Here is a 27,270-nt window from a genome sequence, read left to right on the forward strand (position 1 = left end):
GTGTATATACATATACAAACACATATTTATGTATATATGTGTATATATACAAAAATATATAAATATACATTTGTATATGTTCATATATACATATATGTATATCTATATGTATGTATATATGCATAGATATGTATATAGTATATACATAAATATGTACATTATGTACATATATGCATATGCATGCATGTGTGTATGCATGTATATGTTTATACACACACACATCTGTCTATTATAATGTGTTTGTGTGTATATATATATGTACGTATGTATGTGTAAGAACCCCTGCCGGTTCTGACTTAAATTTTCATTTTTAAACACTTAGGAATTTTGTTAAACACTTTGAATACAACCCCTTTACTTGCTGTTTCTATGTTTCAGTCTGATAAAGATTGCTTGAAATGATGTCAAATGTGATTTAAATGCCGTCAAATGGTTACTCAGATGTGTAGGCAAAGAACCATAATGTAAATGCAATTCTTTCTGTCTTTATGAATGCATATAGATGACCCACACCTTGTAAATATGCACCTACAACAACTAGACATTACTTAAAACAATTGGCATGCAATCTATTATGCTGTCTATGAAGATTATAACCATAGGCATTACATCAAACATTTATCATGCAACCTCTCCTTCCTTTCATTGATGTTCTACCTCATTACAATACTAGCATAGAATGAGCAGCCTAGACTACTTTCCTTACAATGATTTCCCAATGCTACACAAGTCTGATTTAAAATGATCATCTACAACAGCTCCCTTAAGTCTGATATAACAATTCATCGTTCAGAAAATAACACTGCAATGCATGAAGTGACTATGAAAGAACCTGATTACGAAGCCTCCTCAATTGGTGAAGAGCTGACAACTTTAACTCATACAATCCCTTCAATCGGGTGTGAAACCCTTGTGTATATTTCCACCAAATTGCCAAAGTACTGTAGCGTGTACTGTAGCAGCCGATACAAATTATGCTATGCCAATGATTAACTCTTAAAATTTTGATCTGCTGGTAAAACCCTTATGAATTCTCACAATTTGTGCACAATGTTGACCTCCAATATTCACAAATTTGACTGCTGGTTACAGCCAACTCAAAAGAAACCCTCGAAAGATATTTCACTACCCCAGGTAGCTGTCACAATGAAATAGCTACACACTCGAATGCTAAAAAGCTCTGAAAACTTGCAGAAACCCTTGGTCTCTCCAAATCCAATCAATTTTCTCGAAACAAATGCATCTAGAATGAGTTTATTGGCTTCTTCAATGTATATTTATATCTTTCCAAGAGGGGGTCGACTTTCTCCAAAAAAGCACTTTTTTAACTCATTAAACTTTTGTAATGTTGGCATTATAACTTAATTTCACCCCCTTGGCCTAGGCACATCACTTAAATAATCAATTGGCCCCTTTTTAATTATGCAAAGACCCCTTCTTTATGAAATATTAATAATTTTATAATATAACATTACATGCCTTATTATAATTAATTATTAATAAAGTGGTCACTTAATTAATACTTAAATAATCATAACTCCCCAAATAAACATTATTTCTCAATTTCGTCTGCACTCGGAAGTTAATCATTCAATCCTCTATACGTGCAACCACGTTACTAAAAATAGAAAGGGTCCCTCTCTATGTAACTCCGACTTACTATAAATAGTAAGTAATGCATATGGAGCCCAAACGAATTCCAATCTGAACCAAACAAAGACCAAATTGGAACATACTGAATTCTGAAGAAGACGAGAACCTCCCATTAACCAAGCCCCTGCCTCAGAAGACCCTCTATCCACAATTATTATCCTACGAGGGTCAAAATGATAGGCTAATCACTCAGAAATAGGAAAGAACTAAAAAGGGGACATTATAGTATGTATACACACATATATATACATTATATTTGTGTGCGTGTGTGTGTATTCTGTGCTTAAAATGGTGTATTTTGAGAACAGTTGTGGTTAAGAATGTGTTAAAGTTTGATCAGATTTATATATATGGTAATTTTCAAAATTTTATAGTCACTTAGTTTTATTCTAACATTGTAACTTCTTATATATTTCAGTTTGTAGAATATATATAGAATGGATCACTGATGTCTTTGACAATTTTTAGATTGCAATGTAATGTTGAATTATACTCAGCAGTATATATATACTATAATGTTGTTTACACTATATATTGAACTATCCATAGTTCGATTATATTAGTCAAGTACTGTCAATCACCAACAGCATCACAGACTTATGAAATGCAGATCGTTTCACTATATATATTGAATGATATTGCCTTCGCACAGAAATATATCAGTATCGACTCCTTTATGTTGACCGTGTACTATGATTTGTTTGTTCGCTGTATATGTATCATCGACTTAATGTGATAGTCAATGATTTATAAGCATAGCAATTAACATAGAGTCACGACTCTATGTGGAACCATGTCGGTTCTACATAGAGTCGTGACTCCTATGTGGAGGCATGCTAACCAATAATCACCAACATATAACAAACAGTCAAAAACGATTGTATAATCGGGATTACATGCAAACACAATTGGTAAACTAAACCGATTAATAAGCATAGTCAATCCATTAACAATTAGTGAAACCGATAATAGATTATGACGACAATATTTAATCATTGGATATACACAGATCGGTATATAATACACTCGATGCTATTTATAATCAGTAATATAAAATTATTACTGATTATACATATGATCGATTATATGTAGAATCTGATTGTCATCACAATGATGAAATCGATTATCATACAATATTCTAATTTGTGATCAGAATGCTAATTTGCAGTGAAGGATAGGAATAAGGAAGAATCACACAAATGTCTAAGGCCGTTAGGCCAATTAGACATTTGAACGATTAGAGTCATCCGACTGTTGCTACATAATTTCAACAAAATGCTGATATAGATGACCAAAATATCTTTTACAAGAAGAATTGTGTAGAATGGAAATACAGAACAATTTAGAATATTATATGAACACATGGGATGGGTGAATAGCCTTCCTACTCAAATTATGTGAAAATGAAAGTTTTATTTATTAAGTTGGTTTCATAGTGAATATGTATGTATGTATGTATGTATGCATGTATTCTGTGCTAAAAATGGTGTATTTTGAGAACTGTTGTGGTTGAGAATGTTGATATAGATGACCAAAATATCTTTTATAAGAATTGTGTGGAATGAATAAATGAACAATTTACAATCTTATAGTAACACATAGGGTGGGTGAATAGCCTTCCTATTTAAATTATGTGAAAATGAAAGTTTTATTTATCGAGTTTGTTTCATAGTTCCTTCGGTAAGATTGCTTTGATGCTCTTTTTTTTCTGGGTAATTTTCAATTTCTATTTTATGCAAGTGACTTGACTCTTTTAGATATTTGTTAGCAAATTTGTGCGATTTGTCCATTTTGGTGTATAAAAATATATCATTTATATGCTGCAGGTGCACCTGTCTAACCCAACTGGAAACATAGGAGATATCATTTCTTGGTCCGAGTTTCACAATGGTGTGGCTGCAGGTTTAAGGATCGCACCCCATCAGGTACCCTACACATGGTTTGATAAATTTGTAATTACATGAAAACATTCCTCTAACACATTTGTGCTGATAAATTATGGAAGGAATTAATTCAGGAGGGCAGTTTCTGCTATGCTTAAGAAGCTTGATGTTATGCTTTTTTTCTGGTTAATTTGCATGTTTTATGCAGTTCTAATCTTCAATTCCTTACTATGAAAGTCTTATTCTATCACCTTGCTGTTTGTTCTTTCAGTGATGCCATTTGTTCATGAGGTCATATGTTCATTGCATCTCTAAATGCCAGTGTTGCATAGGTTCAGATTCAAGTTTGTTTGGAAATTCAAGTTCAACTTGAGAAACAAATTGCAGAATTTTATTTAAAACTAGATGGATTTAATTTCTTATCAAACTTTGGATTGCATTCTGCAGGCAAGAATGTCCCGTACATGGATAACATACAACAAACCCGAGGAACCTAATTTTTCTCATGCAGGATTTCTTATGGCCTTGGGTTTGCATGGGCACTTACGAATTTTAGCACGGAGTGATATTTTTGAATATCTTACTCAGGTTTGTTTTTTCTTTCTATAGGTCTTGTTTGTATTACATTAACTATTACATGATACTTATTTTAAATATAAATGGAATGATCTTTTTCGATTTATTTTTATATGGTAATACTGGGGAAATGTTATGGATTTGCAGGCCAACAAGAACAACATTCATGCTACTTCCCACTGAAAACTTGTGCAAGGCTAATAGGACAAAAAATAAAAGCATGAAACACAACTCAGTACCATACAATCATTTTTCCTATGTGACCTGAGAACCATATGGCTATTAACAAATTTTTTGGGTAGCATTTTCTTGGAAATCAGTTTAGTTTTAACCGTTAACCTGTTGGAAATGTTGCCATTGATGTCAAATTTACAAAGGCGAAGTTGTCATTGATGTCAAAGTCATGTCAAGAAGGGTTTTGTTGTCTAAGCATATTATCATTGGTGTATAGATGAGATTGTATGAATATCATCAACATAAACTACAACAATCAATAGGTCATCTCCTTCATCTTTGATATAAAGATTGCTATTCGTAATTCCTCTTTTGAAACCTTCTTGTTGAAGATACTTGTCTAGTCTTGAATACCAAGTTTGCAGGCCTTGTTTTAGCCCATAAATTGCCTTCTTTAGCTTGCAAACATACACTTCTTCCTCCATGCTTCCATTTAGAAAGGTTGATTTCACATCCATTTGGTAGACTTTGAAATTCTTAAAATTGGCAAGGGCTGAAATCATCCTTATAGCTTCTAAATGAGCAACATGGCCAAATGTTTCTTTGAAATCAATTCCTTCGACTTGAGCATATCTTTTACATACTAATCTTGCCTTGTTTCCCACAACTTGGCCATCCTCATTTAGCTTTTTCCTAAATACCGACTTAGTGCCAATCACATTCTTATCCTTAGGTCTTGGGACAAGTTCCCAAGTTTTATTCTTCTCAATCTGATTCTCCATAGCCTTTATCCAATGCTTGTTTTCACTTGATTCTGTAAAGTTCTTCAGTTCTATCTTGGAGAGGAAGCACAGGTTCATATGTTCTGTAGTCTTTAGATAATTATTTTGGACAACATTTGATGGAGTCTTGGATGGCTCTCTTGATGGTGTCTTTGGTTCTCTTTGCTCAACTTCTCCAGTTTCAATTTCTTCTTCTACTTCCTGTTTTTTGCTGTTTCCTTTTTCTTGATGATCAACTTCTTGAACCGTTTCCTTGTGATGCCTTTCTTTATCAACTCTCATAGTTGCACTTTCAACAATTTTGTGCAGTTTTTTATGAAATTTTTTTTTAGGCTTTCCTCCTTGTGGAATATCCAAGAAAGATACCTTCATCACATGTATAATCATACTTTCTCAAGTCTTGATTGTCTTTTCTTATATGGCACTTGCTCTCAAATAGCTTGAAATACTTCATTGATGGAGGTCTTCCCTTCCAAAGTCCATTCGGTGTTTTATTGTTGTTCACCTTGATTTGTGCTTAGTTCAAAATGTAGTGTTGTATGAACCGCTTCTCTCCAAAAAGTATTGGATAGTTTGGACTCATTTAATATGGTTGTTGCCATTTTTTGAACTGTTGTATTTTTCCCCTCAATATCTTCATTTTCCTGTGGAGTTCTTGTGGTTGAATATTGTCTTCTTATTTCATGATCATAGAATTCTTCAAATTCATTTGAAGTGAAATCTCCTTCTCTATCAGGTCTTAGGCATTTGATTTCATTAAGGATGTAGAGATTATTGGCTGTTTAATTGCATTTGCTATCAATTTCCCTTCCTTTTTGATTTTACCTCCTTCAAAATGAAATTTGAGAGTGTGCCCTTGGTCACACATTTGATTGACACTTATGAGATTATGCTTCAATCCTTCAATATATAGAACATTCTCATTTTTTGTTTTTCAATTATCCAAATTAAGATTACCTTTTCCTTTTATATTTGATATAGCGCTGTCCCCAAATTTCATTGTCCGTTCATTCACTTTCTTCATGGTGAGGAATTTGCTCTTATCACCTGTCATGTGGCTTGAGCATCCACTACCAACATATCATTTGTATTTCTAATTTTCAGAATGTAGGGAAATTTGTACAAGCTTGGATCTTTCCTTCATTTTTTGCTCTCGCTTCTTCCAAACTTTAGTGTGTTCCTTCTTTTGCTTGTCACAAACATCCTCTTTTTTGTTTTGTCTTAGAAGTTCCATAATAGCATGTACAAAAACATGTTACAGGTTTGTAGTTGTTGCACTTGTGGCATATGATGTTGTATTCCATTACAGGGGCAAATGAATTATAGTTCCTCTTGGAGAAACGAAAATCATTCCTTGTATGAATTCTACAATCCACTGCTTTATGGTCAAACTAATAGCAAAAGAAGTAATAGCCAAGGAAGGAATGTTGGAACTTGGACATATGAGAATGCCTTGGTGGGAATGATCTTTTGAATCTCTCATGGTTGTCTTTGCAAGGAATGTTATTCTTTTGTGAGATATTACCTCTTTCCTTCTTGGTGCTACTATTGATAGAGTTCTTGAGTGTAGTGGCATAACCTTTAGACTTTTCTTCATTCATCTTCTTTCATAGTTCTATGGCCTTAGAACTTGCGTCATCTTTGGTTGTCTTTTGATTTTCCTCAAAGCCAAGACTAGTATTGATTAAAGGTGATCTTTGGGAGTTGATAATTTCCTCTAGTATTCTGGCGTTCTTTTCAAACTTTATGCTTCGATTTAATTGATCACCATATTTCTCCAAGTCATTCCTTAGGGAAACAATTTCGAGCTCTAATTTCTCACAATCCAATTCCTGTCCCTTTCTAATCTTTTACAATTTCTTCAATTCTTTTTGCTTCCTCAATTTGAATCTTTAGATCCATGATCATCCTTTCCGATTCAAAGATTTTGAGATAGCTTTGCCTTAGACTCATCATCCTCTTGAATTTGTAGTTTTAGCTTTGAATTATTCTTGAGCTTCTTGATTTCGTCTGTAGCACAAATAAGTTCTTCCCGCAAATCTACTACAACATCCCCTTCTCTTGCCCTTCTAACTTTGCTTCTTTTTCTTTGTTTTTACATCCGGAGGCATCATCTCTTGTTTCCATTTCCATGAATAGAATCTCTTGTCGACCACTGTCAAAGAAGCTTCCATCGCTTTCTTTAGATGAGCTATTATCTTCTTAGATGTAGAGGCTTTTCTTATGCTTTTAGAGGTTATTCTTCTTTTCATGCTTCCCTAATGTGGACTTTGTCTTGTTATGTTGATGTTTCCTTCATTTCCTTTTGCTATAGTTTTCTTCGTCTTCACTACTTTCACTCTAAGCCTATAAATCTTAGTAGCAAAAATGAACTATATTACTAGAACAAAAGCATTTAAGAGTATACTTACCTTGGTGCTTGCTAGATCCTTTCTTGAGCTTCCTCACAAAGTGAGTTTCTTCTTCATCACTTGAATTTTCACTTGATTTGGGTTGTTTCTTCTTCATCTTCTTAGATGCTTTGAAAGTGGCTTCTAGCTTTTATCTCTTCTCCTTCTCAATTCTCATTTCATATGTTGTGAGGATCCCATGCAACTTGTCCATCTTCAAAGTGTCTAGATCCTTCATTTATTAAATGGTAGAAACTCTTGCATCAAATCACATGGGGAGAGAGCTTAATACCTTTTGCACGATTGTTCCATCCTCAATCTTCTCTGTAAGACCATGGATAGTGTTGACAATTTGATCCACACAAAGTAGATAGCTTGCATTTTTTTCTCTTGCCCTTCATCTTCAAACTTTCAAATCGTCTCCTGTGGGTTTGGAGCTTGGCCTTCTTCACTTCATCATCTCCTTAATAGGTTTTTTGAAGCTTGTCCTACATTTCTTTTGGTGATGTGCATTGCATAACGCTGACAAATTAGGATTCAGATAGGTCACATAGAATTGTATTCATTGCTTTAGTATTATTTTCACTTGACCTCTTTTTGGCTTGCTTTGTCAGTGGAGAAGATGGTGCCACATATCCATTCACAATTGATTGCCATATATTAAATCCAAGAGTCATTAAATAAGTGCGCATCCTTATGCTCCAAAAGGCATAGTTAGTTTCATCAAACAGTGGAGCTTGATTTGAAGAGAAACCTTCTTGGTACGCGATGTGTATTATTGAGATCTTCCTTCAAGTGGTTAGGCTATTTTTAAAAAAACCCACTTTGATCAATTGAAGAAACACAGACATTTATACTGGGAGGGGGCGTTGAATCAGTATAAGACAATCTTTTACTTATCAAAATTTTATTATTCCCAATGAATAAATGGGAAACATCCACACAAATAAGAGGCAATATGAGGAAACCCTTTGGGGTGAAAACGACGGTGAATTACTGCTTGATCTGCCATCCAAATCCAACCTCAACAAATTGAAAATCTTCTTTACAAAGCTTTGTAGGCAGCAATCCACAAGAGACACTAATCCCTTTCAAGTGGGTAACAACCCAGCGAGAGACAGCAATTTCTTTTAATGAGAGACACCAACCTCCCGATCTCCTTAGATAGAAGGCACTGACCTTCAAAATAACTATATGATAATTATGTGGAATGTCTTCTTGGATCAGCTCCTATTCCCCTTTGTTTACCTCACTGGGTAAACAGGAAGAATACAGAAATCGAACAGCAATGCACAATGCAAATACAAAAGAAGTACCAGAATAAGCTTGCCATTAATGTCAAAAGATGTTCATATTATAATCTGTCGCCAACATTACATGTCCCCCAACACCCGGAGGTGGTACAATATATGACAGCCGAAGGGGTGCGACACAACCGTCGCGAATCCAACTACCTACCCGTCGGCTAACTAACTATCAATAATTAACATTACTAAACTATACATTTTTTCCGATAACATCATCCCCCCCAAAAAGAAGTCGTCTCCGACGACTAACAACAAAATGGAGACAATGCATATGTACACCCAAAACAAAGTCAAGGAGGGGGCTGAGGAAGCGTCCCTGAAGTCGAAGGCTGGGATACTGGTGTCTGGGCCGCCAGGCGGGCGCGGAGGTCATAAACCTGCTGAGTGCGTGCTGCCACATCCCGCTCCGCCACCAATACCTTCTCTAAAGCCGTCTTCACCATATGCGCAGCTTCCAGCAACTCCTCCTCCTTGGTATTCGTGGACTCTGTCATATCGACCAACTGAGTCTGTAACAAACCTCGCTCTGCAGTAACAGCCTCCAACCCCTGCTGCACAAGGCTCCGCGCCCTCTGCTCCTCCGACAGGCGGATGTCAACCGCAACCTTCTCTGCACGGGCTGTCTCAAGCTGTGCTAACAGCTGCGTCCTCTTGGCTGCCCACGAAGCCTGCTATCTGGCGAGATCTCTCTCTATCTCTACACGAGCAGCCTCGCGGACCGCGGACTCATGCTGCGTTTGCCGCAGTGCATAGTAGGCATCCCTGTGAACCTGCTCAATCTGTCGGACGAGAGTAGTCACCCTACTCTCCACGACAGGCTGAGGCACTCTCCAAGCCTTGAGCATTGCATCTGTCTGAATAGCTGGCCACCCTTGTGACTCAGCATGTAACAAAAGCTGTCGAACAACCGACCCGCATAAACTGGAGGACCTGCTCTAATTCCTCCACAACTTGCTGCAAAGCTCGTGTCTGAGCCGTTGCCACCACTCGCCGACCCCTCGTCACCATGTCTGCTAAGTACGCCTCAATGTCCTCCCCATCCTGCCCCGAAGGCTGGGACCCCGATATAGGTGCAGGAGGCTCGAGTGGAACCAAAACTGCTGTATCCTGCTGGCACAAGGGTGTCTCCTCTACCCTTACCTGCTCCTGGATAGCAGGGATGACTTCTCCTATCTCATGCCCTACTGGTGTCTCGCTCGATGAATCCACCAAGTCTAACACCTTCGTCAGAGGCTCTCGCCGGGGTGAAAATACAGTAGCTCCTACTGGTGGCATCATCGTCATCTGAAATCGCCAGGTCAGCCAACTCCCCATAGCCTCCACTGATGGATCCGTACTGAACACCTCCGGGCCTCTCTCCACTTCTACAGTGTGTCTCTCCAGAGGCTCCTCCAACAAAGAGGCCGACACAGTCACTACTGCCTTGGATCCCACAACGTCCAACCGCACCTGAGGCTCTGCGTCGACCCCCTCCCTGTGCTCCTCCTCTGCCACTACCTGCTGCGGTGATCCACACGACTCCACCATGCCTTCTGCACGTGCCTCTATGGCTGGAGGCGGTCCCGCGGGTGGCGCACTAGCCTGCGGAGGTGGTACGATGGAAGGTGATGCCACCTACTGCATGGGCCCAAGCGCAACGGGTGTGTGGCCCTCCCCAAAAGCTGGAATCGACGTGCCTCCCACTCCCGCGGATGACCTCACAAGTGTGCCAAGTGGTAGTGAGGGTGGCGCAAACAAGACTCGCTCCCCCGCAGGCTCCATCCTCTCCTCTTCTGTCGCCCTACTGCTACTATCCTCCGCCGAATCCTCTTCTTCCGAAGTCTCTTCGCTGTTGGAAGTCTCTCTTCCACTATCAGGTTCTGCCGAGGGGGTCTCTACTATCCTTTTCCGTTTCGCGGAGGAATGACCAATGTCAAGGTGTCTCCAATGCATGATAGGAGGCTCACCATCTTCCAATGGTCTTTGTGGCTGTATCTCCAATTCTGCCTCCGGTACTACTTCTCGCGTGGCCTCCAAAAACAATTCGATGGCATAGTGGGGCATGTAAAACGTGCGATGCTCCATCATCAAGAACTCGCACATCCGCTCTGATAACAATGTAGCCCAATCATACACAACGCCATTCAGAAGTCCATTCATCAATATGATCTGCGGGAGAGCGATGTCCGATGCCCTACCAGACCCTGTCAACCTACTCTTGATGACGTCCATTATACACCGCCAATGGCCCTCTGCAACAAAAGACCTACGCATCCCACGGCTCTTCGTGGCACCAACAATGCTCTCTAATTCTGCTGTGGTCAAGTCTTGGGATACTCGTTTAATCCAATACTTTTTCCTCCCGCGTCATCTTTTTAGCTTTCAATTCCACTTTCTTGCCATGTACTCCTGGAATGCCAAACACTCTCGTAAAATCTGCAGGTTTGAAGGATACCGTGATATCTTTCCCCAGGTACTCAAAAGTACTCGTCTGTGAATGGCTATCAAATGTATCAACCATGAATCGTAATGCTCCCTCATACTCACGGATAGCAAACACAGGCATTCGGACGACCCACTTCACTCCTGCTTTCCGAAGGCTCTTCTTCACCAAATCATCATCTGGTGTATCCTGCCACCACTTCCTACATTCGGACCCATTCAATCCCTCAAAGGTGATATGCTGTGGGGTCAATGCGTTCTTCCCTTGTGCGGCATGCTGCTGTGGTGCCTTTCTCTTCTACCTGGCGTGCATTGTGTTACCGGCTATGCGAACACCCGAAGGAAGAACTTGCGTATCCTTATTCATGTGGCTGTCCTCCTGCAACCGTTTTTTCCAATTCCTTTTTCCTGCAGACTCCATTAGTTTCCTGCAACTGATTCTTGACTTTAGCCGTGTCGTTGCAAAAAGCGGCTAACTGCCTCCGGGCAGCTAAAACTGTGCGGAGGTGATCCCTTGTATGTGCCTGTGCGTTGGGCGTGTGGTAGACACCGGGAGGAGCCAACCCAAGCTTGTCGCTGTGGACTTGTTTGTGTCTACGTGCCCACCGCACGGTAGACTTTGTTCGTGGCTTCGCGCTGCATGTGTGCGGTGCGTTTTGTTTTATTGACCGCACGGTGTTCACAGAAATATCAAGCCCCAGGTCCAATGTTGACAAAAAAATCAACTGTATGACTTCTGGAAACGGGCACGGACACCGTGACTCCTATGATTTAATTGGCATCAACTCCTTTGGTAGCGCTTCTTCCTTCTTCGCTTCCACCGCACGGTGGCTTCCTTCTTCCTTCCTCAGCGGTGCCTCCTCCTTGCGGCGTGGTGTTCCTTCGTACGATGGCATTTTATCTTTTCGCGGCTTCGGTGGCTTCTTCTATCCCCGGCAGTATCTCCTTGTTTCCCTTCGGCGGTTTAAACTTGCTGCGTTTTGTGCGTTCCCCTTCCCCTTCGGCGACGTTCCTTACCGCGTGGTGGCGTGTGTTTTATTTCCTACGTTGGGCGCCCTTTATACTCACGCGGGCCTTCGGTGACTTCCACCGCACGGTGGCTTCCACCGTCGGTGGTTCCACCGCACGGTGGTCCCACCGTCGGTGGTGCCACCGCGTGTCCACCGTACGGTGGCCTTTTTTTTTTTTTTTTTTTTCCAAAATTTCGTATATATATATATTTTATTTTATTTTTAATTTTCTAATTTTTTGGAGCGACTGACTGACTGGGGGTTCCCGGTTCCCTCCGTTCGTGATAGATTTTCAGTTTCGATCCGTTGACCGCGTCTGGTATCTCCTTCCCATCCAGTGTCCATAACTTTATTGCCCCGTTCGTGTTGACCTCACGTATCCGGAAGGGCCCTAACCATCGGACTTTGAATTTCCCCGGTTTAATTTCGTTTCGTCCATTATATTTCAAGACTAACTGCCCCGGGGTGAACCTCGCCCGCTGAATGTGTTGGTCGTGCCAATGTTTCCTTCGTTGCTGGGCCACATCTGTCACCCATTGTGCCATCAGCCTTCGTTCATCGAGTTTGTTTAGGGCATACAGGCGCTCCCTCAGGCTCTCCATATCGCCAAGTTTATTCTCAATAGCAATTTGGAGACTTGGCACCATGAACTCTATCGGTACTACCGCTTCCTGTCCGTACATTAATTGAAATGGTGTCTGGCCCGTCGTTACTTTGTAGGTGGTGCGGTATGCCCATAACACTGACGGTAGTCGCTCCTCCCAATCTTCCTTTTCTACCCCGCACGACTTATAGATGACTGAAACCAGAATCTTGTTGGTCGCCTCCGCCTGACCATTGGCCCTCGGATAATACGGACTGGACAAGGAGTGAAAAATTTTGAACTCCGTCGTGAGGAGTCTCACCACATGGTTCACAAAATGGCCTCCTCTGTCACTGGTTATCTGGAGCGGAATTCCATATCTCGTGATAATTTGTTTATAGATAAATCTGGCTATACTCACAGCGGTGTTATTAGGTAGGGCCCGTGCTTCGACCCATTTTGTCAAGTATTCTGTAGCTACCACGTTGTATGTACATCGCCGCGGTCTGCTGACTTTTAAAGGCCCCACAAAATCAAGCCCCCAACGTTCGAATAACTCTTGTGCCGCTGAAGGGTTTAATGGCATGAAGTCTCGTTTTAGTGGTTTTCCGGCCCTCTGGCATGTATCACAGCTTCCGACCCATTCTCTGGTGTCGCTGTGTAGCGTCGGCCACCATAGTCCGGCTAACAGTACTTTCCTGGCCGTCGTGTCCGGCCCCATATGACCTCCTGCGGGTCCTTCGTGTGCTTCCTTCAAAATCCCCGGTATCTCTTCCTCCATCACGCATCGGCGGAGTACTTGATCTGTCCCCATTTTGTAAAGGAGTCCATTGATCAGTTGGAACATTCGGCTCCTTAGGACCAATTTGCGTCGTTCCCCTGGTGGCATGTCCTGAGGGAACTGGGATGTCGATAGGTATTCGCCAATATGAGTGTACCAGGATGGTAAAACCTCAATCCGGAATAAGTGCGCATCGGGGAAATCATCATTCACCCCCTCCGCTCGTTCTCCCGACTTGATTCGTGACAGTTGGTCAGTGATCACATGGCTCTTCCCTGACCGTACTATAATGTTGAATGTGAATTCTTGCAGTAATAACAGCCACCGACTCACCCGTCCTTGAATAATAGGTTTATTCACCAAGTACATCAAAGCTTGGTGGTCTACATAGAAGGTGAAGGGTGTCGCCAACAAATAATGCCGGAACTTCTGTACTGCGTAAACCATGCCGAGCGCTTCCCGTTCAGTTGTACTATAATTCTTCTCAGCTTTCGAGAGTAGTCTACTGGCGAAGTAGACCGGGTGATCCAACCCATGATCCCCAACTTGTGCTAATGTTGCACGTATTGCATAGTTGGAGGCGTCGACGTGCACATGAAATTCTCTGTCCCAGTTTGGGTAGGCCAATATTGGTGCCGCCAACAGTCGTGATTTCAATTCTTCGAAGGATTCCGACTGCGCCGTTCCCCATACGTACGGTTCCCCTTTTCTTGTGAGGTTATCCAGGGGGTAAGATATCTGGGAGAAATTTTTTATAAACCTTCGGTAATATCCGATGTGTCCCAAAAAAGATTTTACCCCTGAGACATCATGTGGGGGTTCCATCTCCACAATCACCCGAACTTTGTCCGGGTCTGTTTTAAGTCCCGCTTTACACACTATGTGCCCGAGTAGTCTACCCTGAGGTACCATGAATCTGCATTTCTTAGGTTTCAGTGCGAGTCGTGCCCTCCGGCACCTGTCCATACATTCTCCCAGTGCCTTCAGATGCGTCTCCTCCCCGCTGTAGATGGACCAATGATCTAGGAACGCCTTGAATTTACCCACGGACATCTTATCAAAAATGTGGAGAATTATTCGTTGGAACGTTGCCGGAGCATTGCAGAGACCGAAGGGCATCCGGTTGTAAGCATATACTCCATCCTCCACCACAAATGTCGTCTTCAGTGTATCTTCCTCCGCTATTGATATTTGATTATAGTCGGAAAATCCATCCATAAATGAATAGATTTCATGGCCGGCCACCTCTTCAAGAATGGAGTCCGTGAACGGTATGGGAAATGGATCCTTGATGGTAACTGCATTGAGTCGCCGGAAGTCCACACAAATCCGGATCTCGTTACCATCCTTTTTGAGAGATATTACGATGGGGGATACCCATTCGCTATTCTATACTCTAAAGATAATCTTGGCCTCCAGCATTCGTTCAATCTCTTTTTGTACTTTTGCTGCATAGTTTTTATTCATCCTGTACGGTCGCTGCCGTACTGGTACTGCGCCTGGTACCAACAGAATACAATGAACACATAACTCCGGTGGGACTCCCTTCAAATCCTTATAAGTCCATGCGAATACATCTTTGTACTCGGTGAAAATCTTGAATGCGGCCGTTTTCAGTACTGGGTTCCAATCATCTCCTACCAAGATGATTTTCTTATCCGTCTCCGTACCTAGATTCAAAGGTTTCAGCGTCGGTTCTTCATACTTCATAGCCTCCTTGTTTCTAAATTGATGTGCGGGTACGGTGTCCATTGTGGCTTCTCCTTCCTTATACTCCCCGTATTCTGGAGGATATTGATCTGGCTCCTCTCCTTCTCCTTCGACGCTTAATATGTTATAGGAGGGTGAAAACATCTCATAGTCCTCCTGCTGCCAATGGAACAATCCATTTAGTGAATCTGTGTCATCCTTCGAACAGCAACCTCCGATTTTTAATATGTCTTCGGCATCTGGATCCATCCCCTCTCTCCCTTCGTCTCGTGGGTCATTTTCCCTTTCGGATTCAGATCCCGAGGAAGAGGCAAGTTCCTTGCTCACCAACTGCGTCCGGAGATCAATAGTGAATTTCTTGCCTCCGCTCTCCATCGAGAGTGTATTTCGTTTCCAATTGTGGTTTGCTTTCGCTGCCACCAACCATCCTCTTCCAAGTATGGCGTCGTACCCTTTCTGCTTCAATGGAATGACCACGAAGTCGAGTACAAAAGGTTGTGCACCCAGGTGACTTGCTGTGCCATCAACATGCCGAGGGGTTTAATCCCGTGCTGGTCTGCACCTAGTAGGTTAAACGTAGGTGGCCACAGAGTGGGCTTTCCTAGCTTTTTCCATGTGTCCTCCGGAAGGACATTTACTCCGGAACCGCCGTCTACTATAGTATCTGTCAGGATGGTGCCCAGGATGCCCATCTCCACCACGGCTGGGTGTCGGCCATTGTTGACGGTAAGTACAACTGGGTTTGTTGCCGAGTTTCCTAGTATGGGAGCGTCCATGTCTCCCGGTTTGGGTTTATCAACCTTTGTGCCCAACAACATTGTCCCCAATTGCGGTATGGTGTGTAGGAGGTCTTCCAGTTTCACAGGTACCTCCATTTGGAGCATCTGCCATACAATGTTCCTCTCCGCGTCTGTGCAGTAGGGTCCAGATGACTCGTGTGTCTCTCTCCGTTGGGCTTTCATGGCCCTTTCTATTTCCTCCCTTGCCTCCGTCATTCTCTGCTTCTCCGTGCGGGGATGGGGGTATCGGGCTTCCTTTGCCTGCCCTCGGGTAAGAGCAAGGATGGCTTCTTTACCCCGTGTGTTGCCTTCGATATCGATCAGATTGGCCCCTACGCCAGACTTCGGACATTCGGCATCTTCATGGTCACCGGGCCCACACCACCGACATAGCTTTTGAGCGGTGTCATTGTTATTACACTCTCGTGCGTAATGACCCCATTGATTGCAAGCCCTACATTGAATCATCGGGCGTCCCTTTGCATCATATTGGACCCTGTTTCTGGTGGTATTATTATTATTCCCTCGTCCGCCTCGTCGGTTTCCCCGGTAGCCTCCGGAAGATGCATTATTGTTTGAATCCGATGTGGAGGGCTGCTCATGTGCAAAGAGCACTTGTTGGTTACGTGCCTTCAGATTGTATGGGCATTCCTTCGTAGAATGTCCCATGATCTGGCAGATGTCACAGAGTGCCTTCTTGGGACAGGCACCCTTTGTGTGGCCGCTCTCCTTACAATCCGTGCACCACAGTTCATCATCCTTGCCTGTGGTCCCCTTCATTGTCTTAAACTCTTTTAACATCCGTTCCATATCCTTCTGAAGAGCCGTGACTTTCTTCTTCGGCTTCTCATCACTGCTACTCTCTTCTTCCGACGTATCATCTTCAGAGGATGACAAAGATCTATTCTTCTTCTTTTTGGCCGTCTTATTTTCACTTTCCAAATCCATGGCCCGGTTGTATGCATCATCGTAGGAGGTCGGAGGCACAATTTTCATCTTTCGTCGTAGCTTAGGGTTCAGACCCTCGACAAACCACCGCTTCTTTAAGCCATCAGCCGGTTGGCTTTCCATCTTTCCGACTAATTCCTTTAGCCGGCGGCCATATGCCCGTACGGTCTCCTTCTTTCCTTGCTTTGTTCCATAGATTTCCGAGACTATCTCATTATCATCTCGGAGAAGCCGAAATTCCTTCTCGAATGCTTTCTTCAGTTCATCCCACGTAGTTACCCCGGTTTTATCCAAGTCTGAATACCAGTCAATAGCCACTCCTCTCAGTGTGGCGGGGAACTGCTTTCTCCATTCATCCTGGTCAGTCACCCCGTTGGCTGTCCAGATGGTTTCGCAGGTACGGCAATGCCGTGCGGGATCATCTTTGCTATCCCCGTTGAATTTGGGCAACTTCTGTTTGGTCGCCATTGATGGAAGTCGTCCACTTGGAGGTGGTTGTGGCCGTGTCTGCCCTCCGGCGCTGCTCCCTCTGATGCCGCTGATGTCTCTTGTGGTGGTGACCAAAGGTACGGTGTTCTGCCTTGTACCTACCGTGCGGTTAGCTTCCCCTTCGCCGTCACCCGTGCCCGGCTCCCTTCGGTGATCCTCCCTTTGTGGCGTGAGAGCGACTACCGTGCGGTTAGCTTCCCCTTCGCCGGTGCCTGGCTCCCTTCGGTGATCCTCCCTTTGTGGTGTGAGAGCGACTACCGTGCGGTTAGCTCCCCCTTCGCTGTCACCTGTGCTCGGCTCCCTTCTGTGATCCTCCCTTTGTGGCGTGAGAGATAAGTTTTTGAACCGATCTCGAGTCTCTTCAACTAGTTCTCTCCGTAACCTAGTTTCCTCCAGAAACTCTTCGAGGCTTCTTGCTCTACAGTAGTCCGGCGATGCGTAGAAATTCCCCTCGGCTTCTGCACCTTCCGTGACACCTCCTTGGTTCCCTTCGGGCAACCCTTCGGCAGGTCGTCCTTCGGCAAGTTGCCTCAGCCTCCGTCTACGTTCTACACGTTGTTCCAGAATCAAAGCCTTCTGCGCAGCCTCCCACTCGTCGGTTTCTAATTTCTTATTTCTGTCTTTATTCAATAAATTGGGCATTAATTGTGGTACAATTTCATGTTTCACAACACATAAACCAAAACACAACAGTCTTTATTAATTCATTCTTTTGTATACAATCAACATAATTCTTCGCTTCCAACAGTGTTCTTTATTTCTCTCCCTTCACAATTTAAGGATTATTTGTCCTTCGTCGGTCCTCTCTACGTCCGTCATCCTGGCGCTCATGAAATTCTCGTAAGATGTGTTGTCGTCGGTTCTCACGGTAGGTGTCTTCTCTGCGGTTTTGAAGAGCCAAAAATGCTTGAGCCAAAAGGTTAGGCAAATTGCTCATCAACCGATTCACCGCCGGGCTTACACCAAGCGTGCTCCACGCAGCATCCTCTGGAACAGCCTCAATGGTGGCTTCCCTCCGTACGTGTGTTTCGATGGCCGCCTGAAGGATGCAAGAGAAATCTTTTGTGAGTGCTCGTTCTCCTTCGAACAGTTCTTGGTGATCCTCGTCAGGTTTACTGCTCGTCCCCTCGGGCAATGGTTGTCCCATTATCCCTGTGCCATGTAGTATATTCCCGTCCCTCCCGAAAAAATTTCGGCAACGGCGCCAAATGTTTACCTCACTGGGTAAACAGGAAGAATACAGAAATCGAACAGCAATGCACAATGCAAATACAAAAGAAGTACCAGAATAAGCTTGCCATTAATGTCAAAAGATGTTCATATTATAATCTGTCGCCAACATTACATGTCCCCCAACACCCGGAGGTGGTACAATATATGACAGCCGAAGGGGTGCGACACAACCGTCGCGACTCCAACTACCTACCCGTCGGCTAACTAACTATCAATAATTAACATTACTAAACTATACATTTTTTCCGATAACACCCTTCTCAAATTTTGTCAAAACCTCTTCAAAATTTGCTTAAAACCTCTTTCAAGAATCTGCAATAAATCTGCTCCAGTATGTCTCATAAATGTGCTCAGATATTTCTTATAAATCTGCTCAAATATCTTTTTCAGTTTTGCTCTTCATATGAATGATATTCAAATGGAAAAATGCTTACAACTCTCATCTCAAAATTATCTTCTAATATTCTTTGCCAAATACACCCTTTCACCTGAGAGGGGTGACTTTTGAAGGAGATCAGCCATGAGGGCATACAACAAATTTTTATTTTATTCAAACACCCTTTCAAATTGGGCGCCAAAGTCAAGAGGGGTTGGCGCCTTTGGAAATTAATTGATTTATAATTTTAATACCCACAAATTGGGTGGCTCCCTATGCAATGTGGGCCCTAGTGAGATGTACTTTTATTTTTATTTTTATTTTTAAACACCTCTTAATATGGGCACCATCTAGAGATGGGTTGGCCAGGCCTGCATAAAATGAGGAACTTTATCTAATATTATTGCTGCCATTGATAGATGAAATCCTGCCTTTGGATATAGTGGGCTTTGGTGATTTGCTTTAGCAACTATCTCCTTTGACATCAATGACAATAAATCATGGGGACATGTCCGTGTATCATAGGCCATGATGTCTATAAATGTGTCAGATTCAGCTATAGACTTAAACATTATTTCCTGTACTTCCAGATATGAAATATTTTAGATCTTAAAGTCAATCTGGGTGAGTAATTGTAAAATTGATCCTACAAATCTAATTTTATGACAACCTGGATGAGCATTCTAATGGATTGTTTACATCAAAATAGTTACCAGCGCAGAATAAATCTACCATAGTTCAATGGACCACAGCAATGCTTTTTTTGAGAAAATAATGTGCTTCCCAAATGATGCTTATCGTTTACAGAAGTTCATTTGATGTTTTCATTTTTATTTAAAAATGGGGACTTAATGTGCTTCCTATGGTTTCTCTCATTGTCTTGAACATATCTTTTCACATGACTGCATCTTTAGTGATGCCTTGCACAGCCCCCGCTTCTATAAATAGGTAATTGTATGTATTTCGTGGAATTGTCACTTCTATGTGATTTTATTAGTATGGCAAAAGGCAAAGGTGCATAGTTATTTATGCAGAAATATGATGTTTACAAACAATACAACTTTTTCTCCATATCACAAAGGTGTTCTTATTGTCTAAAGACAATGCTTGCAATACTATTTCTGAATTTATGTTTCTGGAATAATCTTGAATATTACAAGTGGGCCTGACGAACAACTTGCAACAAGTGCTAGACCCAGTCAAAAGGATTGCAGAATTACAATTAATATGACAATTACTAAAAAATTGAATACATTATTTCCATTCTGACTTTTCCGGTCATCTTGTTTTTAGCATCTACAGCTATTTGTATGAAATTGGGTTATTCTAATTTTTTCATCTCTTAACAGACCCATGAAGCTACAATGATTGGAACAATGCTCGGACTGGCAGCATCACACAAAGGGACAATGCATCCTACCATTTCCAAGGTCAATTCTATGATTCATTTTATTCTCTAGGACATAAATGCTTCATGAATAATTTATGTTTGTGAGAGATTTGTTCTTTAGATAGCTTTCCTCTATATGCTAGTAAAAGGGAGATATTTAGTTAGATTTTGTCTTTCCACACATTTTAAACAGAGCAAAGGTTAGAACTATAAGCTATCTTAATCATCAATTTCCTCCAGTTCCCATTGCAAACACATGACAAAAAGGATGATCATAGAAGTCAAACTGACAATGTAAGTCAAGTATACACAACGGATAATACTTTATGGAAGGATTTGTTGATGTCAAATTACAGTAGGGAAAAATATTCCATTAAGCTTCTAGACAGGAAAAGCAGCCTGAGGTCTCTGGCTGAATATAGTATCATTTACCTGTAATAGGCTAGAGTCAAAATGGGCACCAGTAAATCAGTTTTTAAAATGCCATGCAAAATATAATGTATTGACAGGAAGAAAGGTGGTCCAATGAAGAAGAAGGAATCTCAGGGACAGATTGGTTTGTTTAAGAAAAATCTTATATTGATGATAAAGAAACCTACATTTTTAGCATGATAATTTTTTGATTTTTGTGCCCGTCAGTTGTATTTTTGAAATATCTATTTTTTCTAATAAATAAAATTTGAAACTAATTTATCAAAGGAATTTAACATGAAGTTTGAACAGGATAAAATTCTATTTGGTAAAACCCTTACTAAGTTGAGACTCGAGAGAAAGATCTAGAGAAATATAGTGTTTCAACCTATAGATAGAAAAGTAGTAACATATTTAGATATGTTAGTGTAACACAAGAGTACCAAGCAACTGTTTTGGAACAAGAAGCTATAAACAACAACAATGGCTGTTTACTGTTTAGTAATCTGTAAGTCTGAAGGCTGGTGGTGACATGTAGTATGGAAGATGAACTTGTTTCCATTGTTTTGTTCTGAAATTCATTGTAGATGGGTCCAATTTCTGGGAATGGTAAGAGGGATCGTTTTTGGAAGATTGAGATCTCACGTACCATTTAGGTTCTAAGCCTCATGATTATTTTGATTGGTAACATTTATATGTTGTCTCTTTGTCCTTCGTTTTGTGCCTTGTACTGATAACTTCAGTTAGCTTCTTTTGTTACTTCAATTAGAGAATAGTTCCCAAATAGCTGTTATCTCTTATGTAGATGCTGATGGTACATCCTTGGCAAGTACAAGCATTTCATTTGAGGTCATGCTGTTTTGGAGACCAATCTGATTTTTTTTTGCCATTGAATTTTGACAGTGACATACACTGTTGAAAAAGTGCAATACCAGCCCCTTCTTCCATTTTTTGAAGTAGCGTATAGATTGTTATAGAGGTTTGCTAATAAGATGTTGAGGGAAGACTTATAGGGCAGATTTCATGTGAGGGATTTTTAGGGGTTGCAGGATTAGCAAGGGAAATGGGCTTGATTGGGAAGACTTTTTTTAGCAGTTGACTTTGTTGCAGCTGGAGTCTTGGATATTTAGTATAGATGTAGTTGACATTTGAAGGATGCAATTGAATTGAGTAGAGGAAAGTGGCAGGTTTAAATTTTTTAGTAAAATATTGCTTTCCATATTGATTTTAGTTTATTTTGGATTGTACTGCTTATTTCTTACATTGCAGGGTACATAGGTTTTGCCTGCTGCACGCAAACCCGATTCACCTGGGTTTGGGTTCACTTGTGGGTACACTCGAGTACACCCAGGGTACACCCCAGACGCATTGAGTTCCTTGGGGCGTACTTGGGGCTAACTGGGGGTGAACTGCATACTCATAGGGAAACTTGGGCGTTTGGGGCACACTCGTTGGTCCTAGGGCCAAAAAGTGCCCAAAACAAAATTAAAATATATATTTTAAATTTTTTTTCTGCATTGAAACCCTAAAAAATGTCCCTAAAAGCATCATTTCACCCTACACAGAATATTTTACTCTCCACTCCAAGTTCTCATTTTGGCATTTTGAAGGGCAGCTGGTTTTTTTTCGAAGGTGATTGATCAAGGAGTGCCAAAGGAGGAAAGATAGCTTGCACAAAAGAGATTTAATCATCTAAGGTAAACATATTACCCTATTCTCTAGTCTTTTAACAAATTTTTTCAATTTTTTTGATGAATTTTTTAGGTTTCTTTTTTAGAAAAAAAGAAACAAGTTTCATCATTTGTTATAATGTATTTTGATCTTTGTTTTGAACTTTTGTTAGTTTGTACATATTGTAGGTTTTCATGTTTTTTTATAATTTAAAATTGTATTTCTTATAATAGCAAAATGAGATTACAAGAATGGCCAGTAGTTCAAGTTCAATGGGTGTGGATGCAAACAAAAAAATATAAAAGTGATAAAGCATCTCCTTTATGGAGACATTCTATGATGCTTGAACAATTCTAGGAGGTGGGGGATACCTTTGGAATTGTAATGTGTGATGTCCCCACTAGACTCCAACAGTCTTGCGTTGGCTATACCTTTGGAATTGTAATGTGTGATGTCCCCACTAGACTCCAACAGTCTTGCGTTGGCTTGCCGTGAAAGCTTGTAGTTTGAGGAATCGAAGAAAAGGTTTCTAAAGCACAAGGCTATAGTAATGGTATGAAACGAAATTATCTTAGTCGTAGAAGATGACGAAATTGTAAACCGATACCAATTATGGAAGGCATTCTATATGGGTGATCATATGAGTATCAGAAGATAATTGAAATCATGACGATGGTGTTTATTGATCAAGAGAAGTATGTGTGTGTTGCTGTAACCATAAACATCATGTGATATACTCAGTGGTAATAACTTGAGCACGACACTATGATTTATTCTCCATTGTCGAGCACCTCTATGCAGCTACACGATTATGTGGAAGAATACTGGTTCTGTAGTAGGGGCCTCCAACATGTGCACCGTATCACCATGGATTGATCAGATGTAGAGATGAAGACATAAGGCTACAAGGAATAGACCAAAGCATAAGTAGTGATCGAAATCTGAATATGAGTATCAATCAAGAAATATCAGTGCTTTATACTCGCGTGTTTCTAATCAAGGGAAGACCTTTATAAAGAAAACATGGCATCCGTGTATCAGCAAGATTATCATTGAACAGATGACTAAAAGCAATTAAAGATATCGAATACCATATCGGTCATCACTAACAATACAAATTATTGGGGAGGTATTGAATCAAAGCATGGTGAGGAGATCACTGATCTCTATCAAGGACGAAAGGACCAATGTGGTTGTCAAGAGACCGACCAGGTTTATAGCAATAATTGTGATTAATATTTACCATTGGGAACATTTGGGCATAATCACAATATCGGCAAAGGCTAACATATAAATAAACACCATTAATAAACGGCGACTATTCAATTAAGGAAAGAAGACCATCCATCCTTGAGGGCAACATGATATTGTCCAAGCTTTAAGTATATTAATTGATTAGTGGAGAAGATATATTAATCACCGGTTTGTAAGAAGACTAATAAAAGGTCATGACTCATTAATTATAGATAAATCGACATAAGGATAATGATGCGGTGGATAACATTAATAATGAAAGGATGCAACTACAAGGAAGTAGTGTGATGAAGGTAGGCAATCGCCACAATCCACGAGACATGTCTCATCTACGTAGTTCCTCATCCCAATCACATGGTATAGAAGAAGAATCGCAATCTCTCATTAGGGGGGACATACACTGATAGATCATATGAAGAAGATATAATAGAAGTTTGATCAAAAGCTGATATTTCACAATATCCAAAAAGGAAGAGATATTATTATTACTGGTTCTGGTCTTCTCAATCAAGCATCCGCCTTGGGCTTACTCAGTTGCTCGGATTAGAAGTCAACAATGAGGAATGACACCATTATCCGTATACTTCAAAGGAATAATCAGACATAGCTATAAATGTCAGGGAGAACTCTGGCAACCTGAGTTTACAGTTGTATCAGAAACAACATAAAGGTTTCTCTGTAATATAGGACAGCACATAGTCATTGCACAGTTCCCACCAGAGATGTTACATGTAACAGATTAATAAGGGTCATACATTACAAATTCTGAATAACACTTTCATTGTAATCCTTAGACACCAGCTGTATCATGTTAGAGGCATAAGTATATTCCTATAGCAGATTATAACTATCATTCTTATTACAAGTGGTATCTAGTATCGACTATTTCAGTTTATATGAAGATTTTTGGGTTAATTATTTAGAAGGAAGTCATCTAGGATTAAAGTGTAAGCTAATAGTCCCTTATTTCTAAGGATTCACAAAAGGGGACATCACATAATGAGTGTAAAACCAACTTTAAGAGCTTGTATTATCAAGTGAGACTTCACTTTTGTGGCCAAATAAGAAGAGGTTATTTGTTGAAAGAATTGCAGCAATCGTTAGAGAAAAATAATAAGCTGATGCAATGGTTGAAAGAGAAAAACTAAGATCTCATCCTTCAACAAAGAAAAATTCATTTACATTACCTACAAATTCTCAATCAGTAATGTCCTCACAACATCTTTTTTGGAGACTCCCTCTATCCAATTAGAAAATCCCTATCCTTCCCGCAAAAGAAGCCCATTGGAGAAGGCATTAAAAAATGAAGCAAGAGACTTGCTAAGGAAAAGTTGCATGTTGCATTTATGCCAATGACCTTTCTATCAACATGGTGATATCACCATATTGGTGGGAAATGGTGGTGGCAATCAATTGTGCACCTTCTAGTTTCACAAGTCCTAGGTATGAAAGGGTGTGCACCGCCTTATTGGTAAGAGAAAATAATTTTGTCCAGACATCACTTAAACCAATTAGGGATTCTTGGATTGAAATGAGGGTTTCTATTGTTTCTGATGGATGGAAACATTGTGGGAACCATCCTTAAATAAATGTTAATGCAATGTCCCCCAAAGGGGCAATGCTTTTGAAGGCAGTTGATTGTGGGGCAAATCAAAGATGCATAATTCATTTCCAAAATATTGAGATGGTGGGCCCTAGGAATGTTTTCAAAATCATTATAGACAGTGCAAAAAATTGCAGGGATGTAGGTGCTTTGGTTGAGCAAAGGTTTGATCACTTTATTTGGACACAATGCACCTTATAGTCCTTGAACTTGGTGATGCAAGCAATTGGCACTCAAATAAAGTGGGCGAAAAATATATACCAAGAGGGTGAGGAGATCCAAATGTTTGTGGCAAACCATGATATGTCACAAGTAATTTTTTGGACCATCTCAAGGTTGGAATTGTTGAGGGTAAATTTAGTTTATTTTAGTTAATTTTTAATTTTATGTATGTCCTCTTTAATAAGTATGTAATAGTTGTTTAATGTGTTAATAACATATTTTTACATGATCCTAGGTTGCGGAGACTCGATTTGCATCACATACAATCATTTTGAAATGACTTTTGAAGGTGATCTCATCTCTTCTCTTTCCTTTATAAGGAGATCTTTTATATATTATTAATCACATCATCAATATTTCATTTTCGGGTGATTTATTATTTCTCTCTATTGTGAAGGTTATATTGCTATTTGATGTCCTAGAGTTGAGTTTTTTATCATCGAATGGAGCCGTTATTTATTCTGGCTGAGATCTTAGTTATTCGATCTAATTTGTGAGCCGTTATTGCAGAGGTGTTGGACTTTATGGTGCTCAATTTTTGCTCGAGTGTGGCATCAACGATTTCAATCAGTGAAATTATTATCCTTTTGTTGTGATGGTTGCATTGACTATAGTTTGTGCCTTCAAATTGCTCTTTTTGCATCAAGTTTGTCGCATTTGGCAGGTTTCTTATTTCCTTTGGAGTCATCTTGTGGCAAGTGCAAGGTGATTCATATAAAACCAATAATCTTTGGCTTCCATTCGTTTGGCACGAGCTTCTTTGATTGGGGTTTATTGCTTATATTAGCAAGCATTTATTTATACGATTGGCTGACCAGACCTCTATTGGTGGCCATATTACTTTGATCGACTTTTGTGTTTTTAGTAGAAGTTTTTTATTAGATCGGGTGGCCTTACATATTTCATGGTGTTTCCTGCGCTATTATTGATTCATACTCATTTACATTCGGCTGATTGGCTTAGCGGATCCATGGAGGTTGTGTTTATGGCAAAGATCTGCGGTTGTCAAAGCCTGTCTTTTAATCGTGTTTGGAGGATTTAATTGCAGGCTCATCATTCCTTAAGTATTTTGCATGGACTGTTTGATATCGTCTTCTATCAAACAACCATATTGCTGTGCAGTTTGTATGCTTCTAGCAAACTCGTGTTTCATCGCTTTTGAGTAACTTTGTCCATTGATCTGGTGCTGTGAGTTCAACATTAGGTGTCATGTCCCCATCTTTTTGATGCAATTCCCACATTGCATTTGATGAATAAAGACACTTGAAAATTTCTAAGTGTCAAAAGTTAATAAGGAAAAAGTAACTTTAATAAAGTTACTTTATAAGCCTAAGTTTTTTTTTTAATAAAGGCTTATGTTTGAATAAAGTGCTATGCGTACCTTTTAATAAAGTGGCCCCTTTAATGTCAACGCCACCCCTTTGCTCAAATCACTTAAATAACATGGCATGGTGGGACCCTTGTCATTCTTTAAAAGCCTTTAAGCCTTTAAGCTACGTGGACCCAAAAGATGCCAAGGAAGATGTTTTTTTAGTTGGATTCCAATGGGATATTCCATTTAGGGTTACGCCACTCTTTGGAAAAGGTTATTAGACATTTTGGAGGAGGGAATTGGTATTATGTT

The 27,270-nt window shown here is 40.6% G+C and overlaps 1 protein-coding gene across 1 annotated transcript in view; it reads left to right on the forward strand.

The window, feature by feature from the left end:
• Positions 1-27,270, forward strand: part of LOC131072914 (anaphase-promoting complex subunit 1) — a 310,855-nt gene that overhangs the window by 132,801 nt on the left and 150,784 nt on the right. Inside the window, exons 16-18 of the mRNA XM_058009211.2 lie at positions 3,480-3,578; positions 3,984-4,124; positions 20,445-20,525. Coding sequence (XP_057865194.2) covers positions 3,480-3,578; positions 3,984-4,124; positions 20,445-20,525 — 321 coding nt within the window. The remainder of the gene's footprint in view (positions 1-3,479; positions 3,579-3,983; positions 4,125-20,444; positions 20,526-27,270) is intronic.

Source organism: Cryptomeria japonica, chromosome 11, assembly GCF_030272615.1.
Source record: "Cryptomeria japonica chromosome 11, Sugi_1.0, whole genome shotgun sequence".
NCBI classification, from domain to species: domain Eukaryota; kingdom Viridiplantae; phylum Streptophyta; class Pinopsida; order Cupressales; family Cupressaceae; genus Cryptomeria; species Cryptomeria japonica.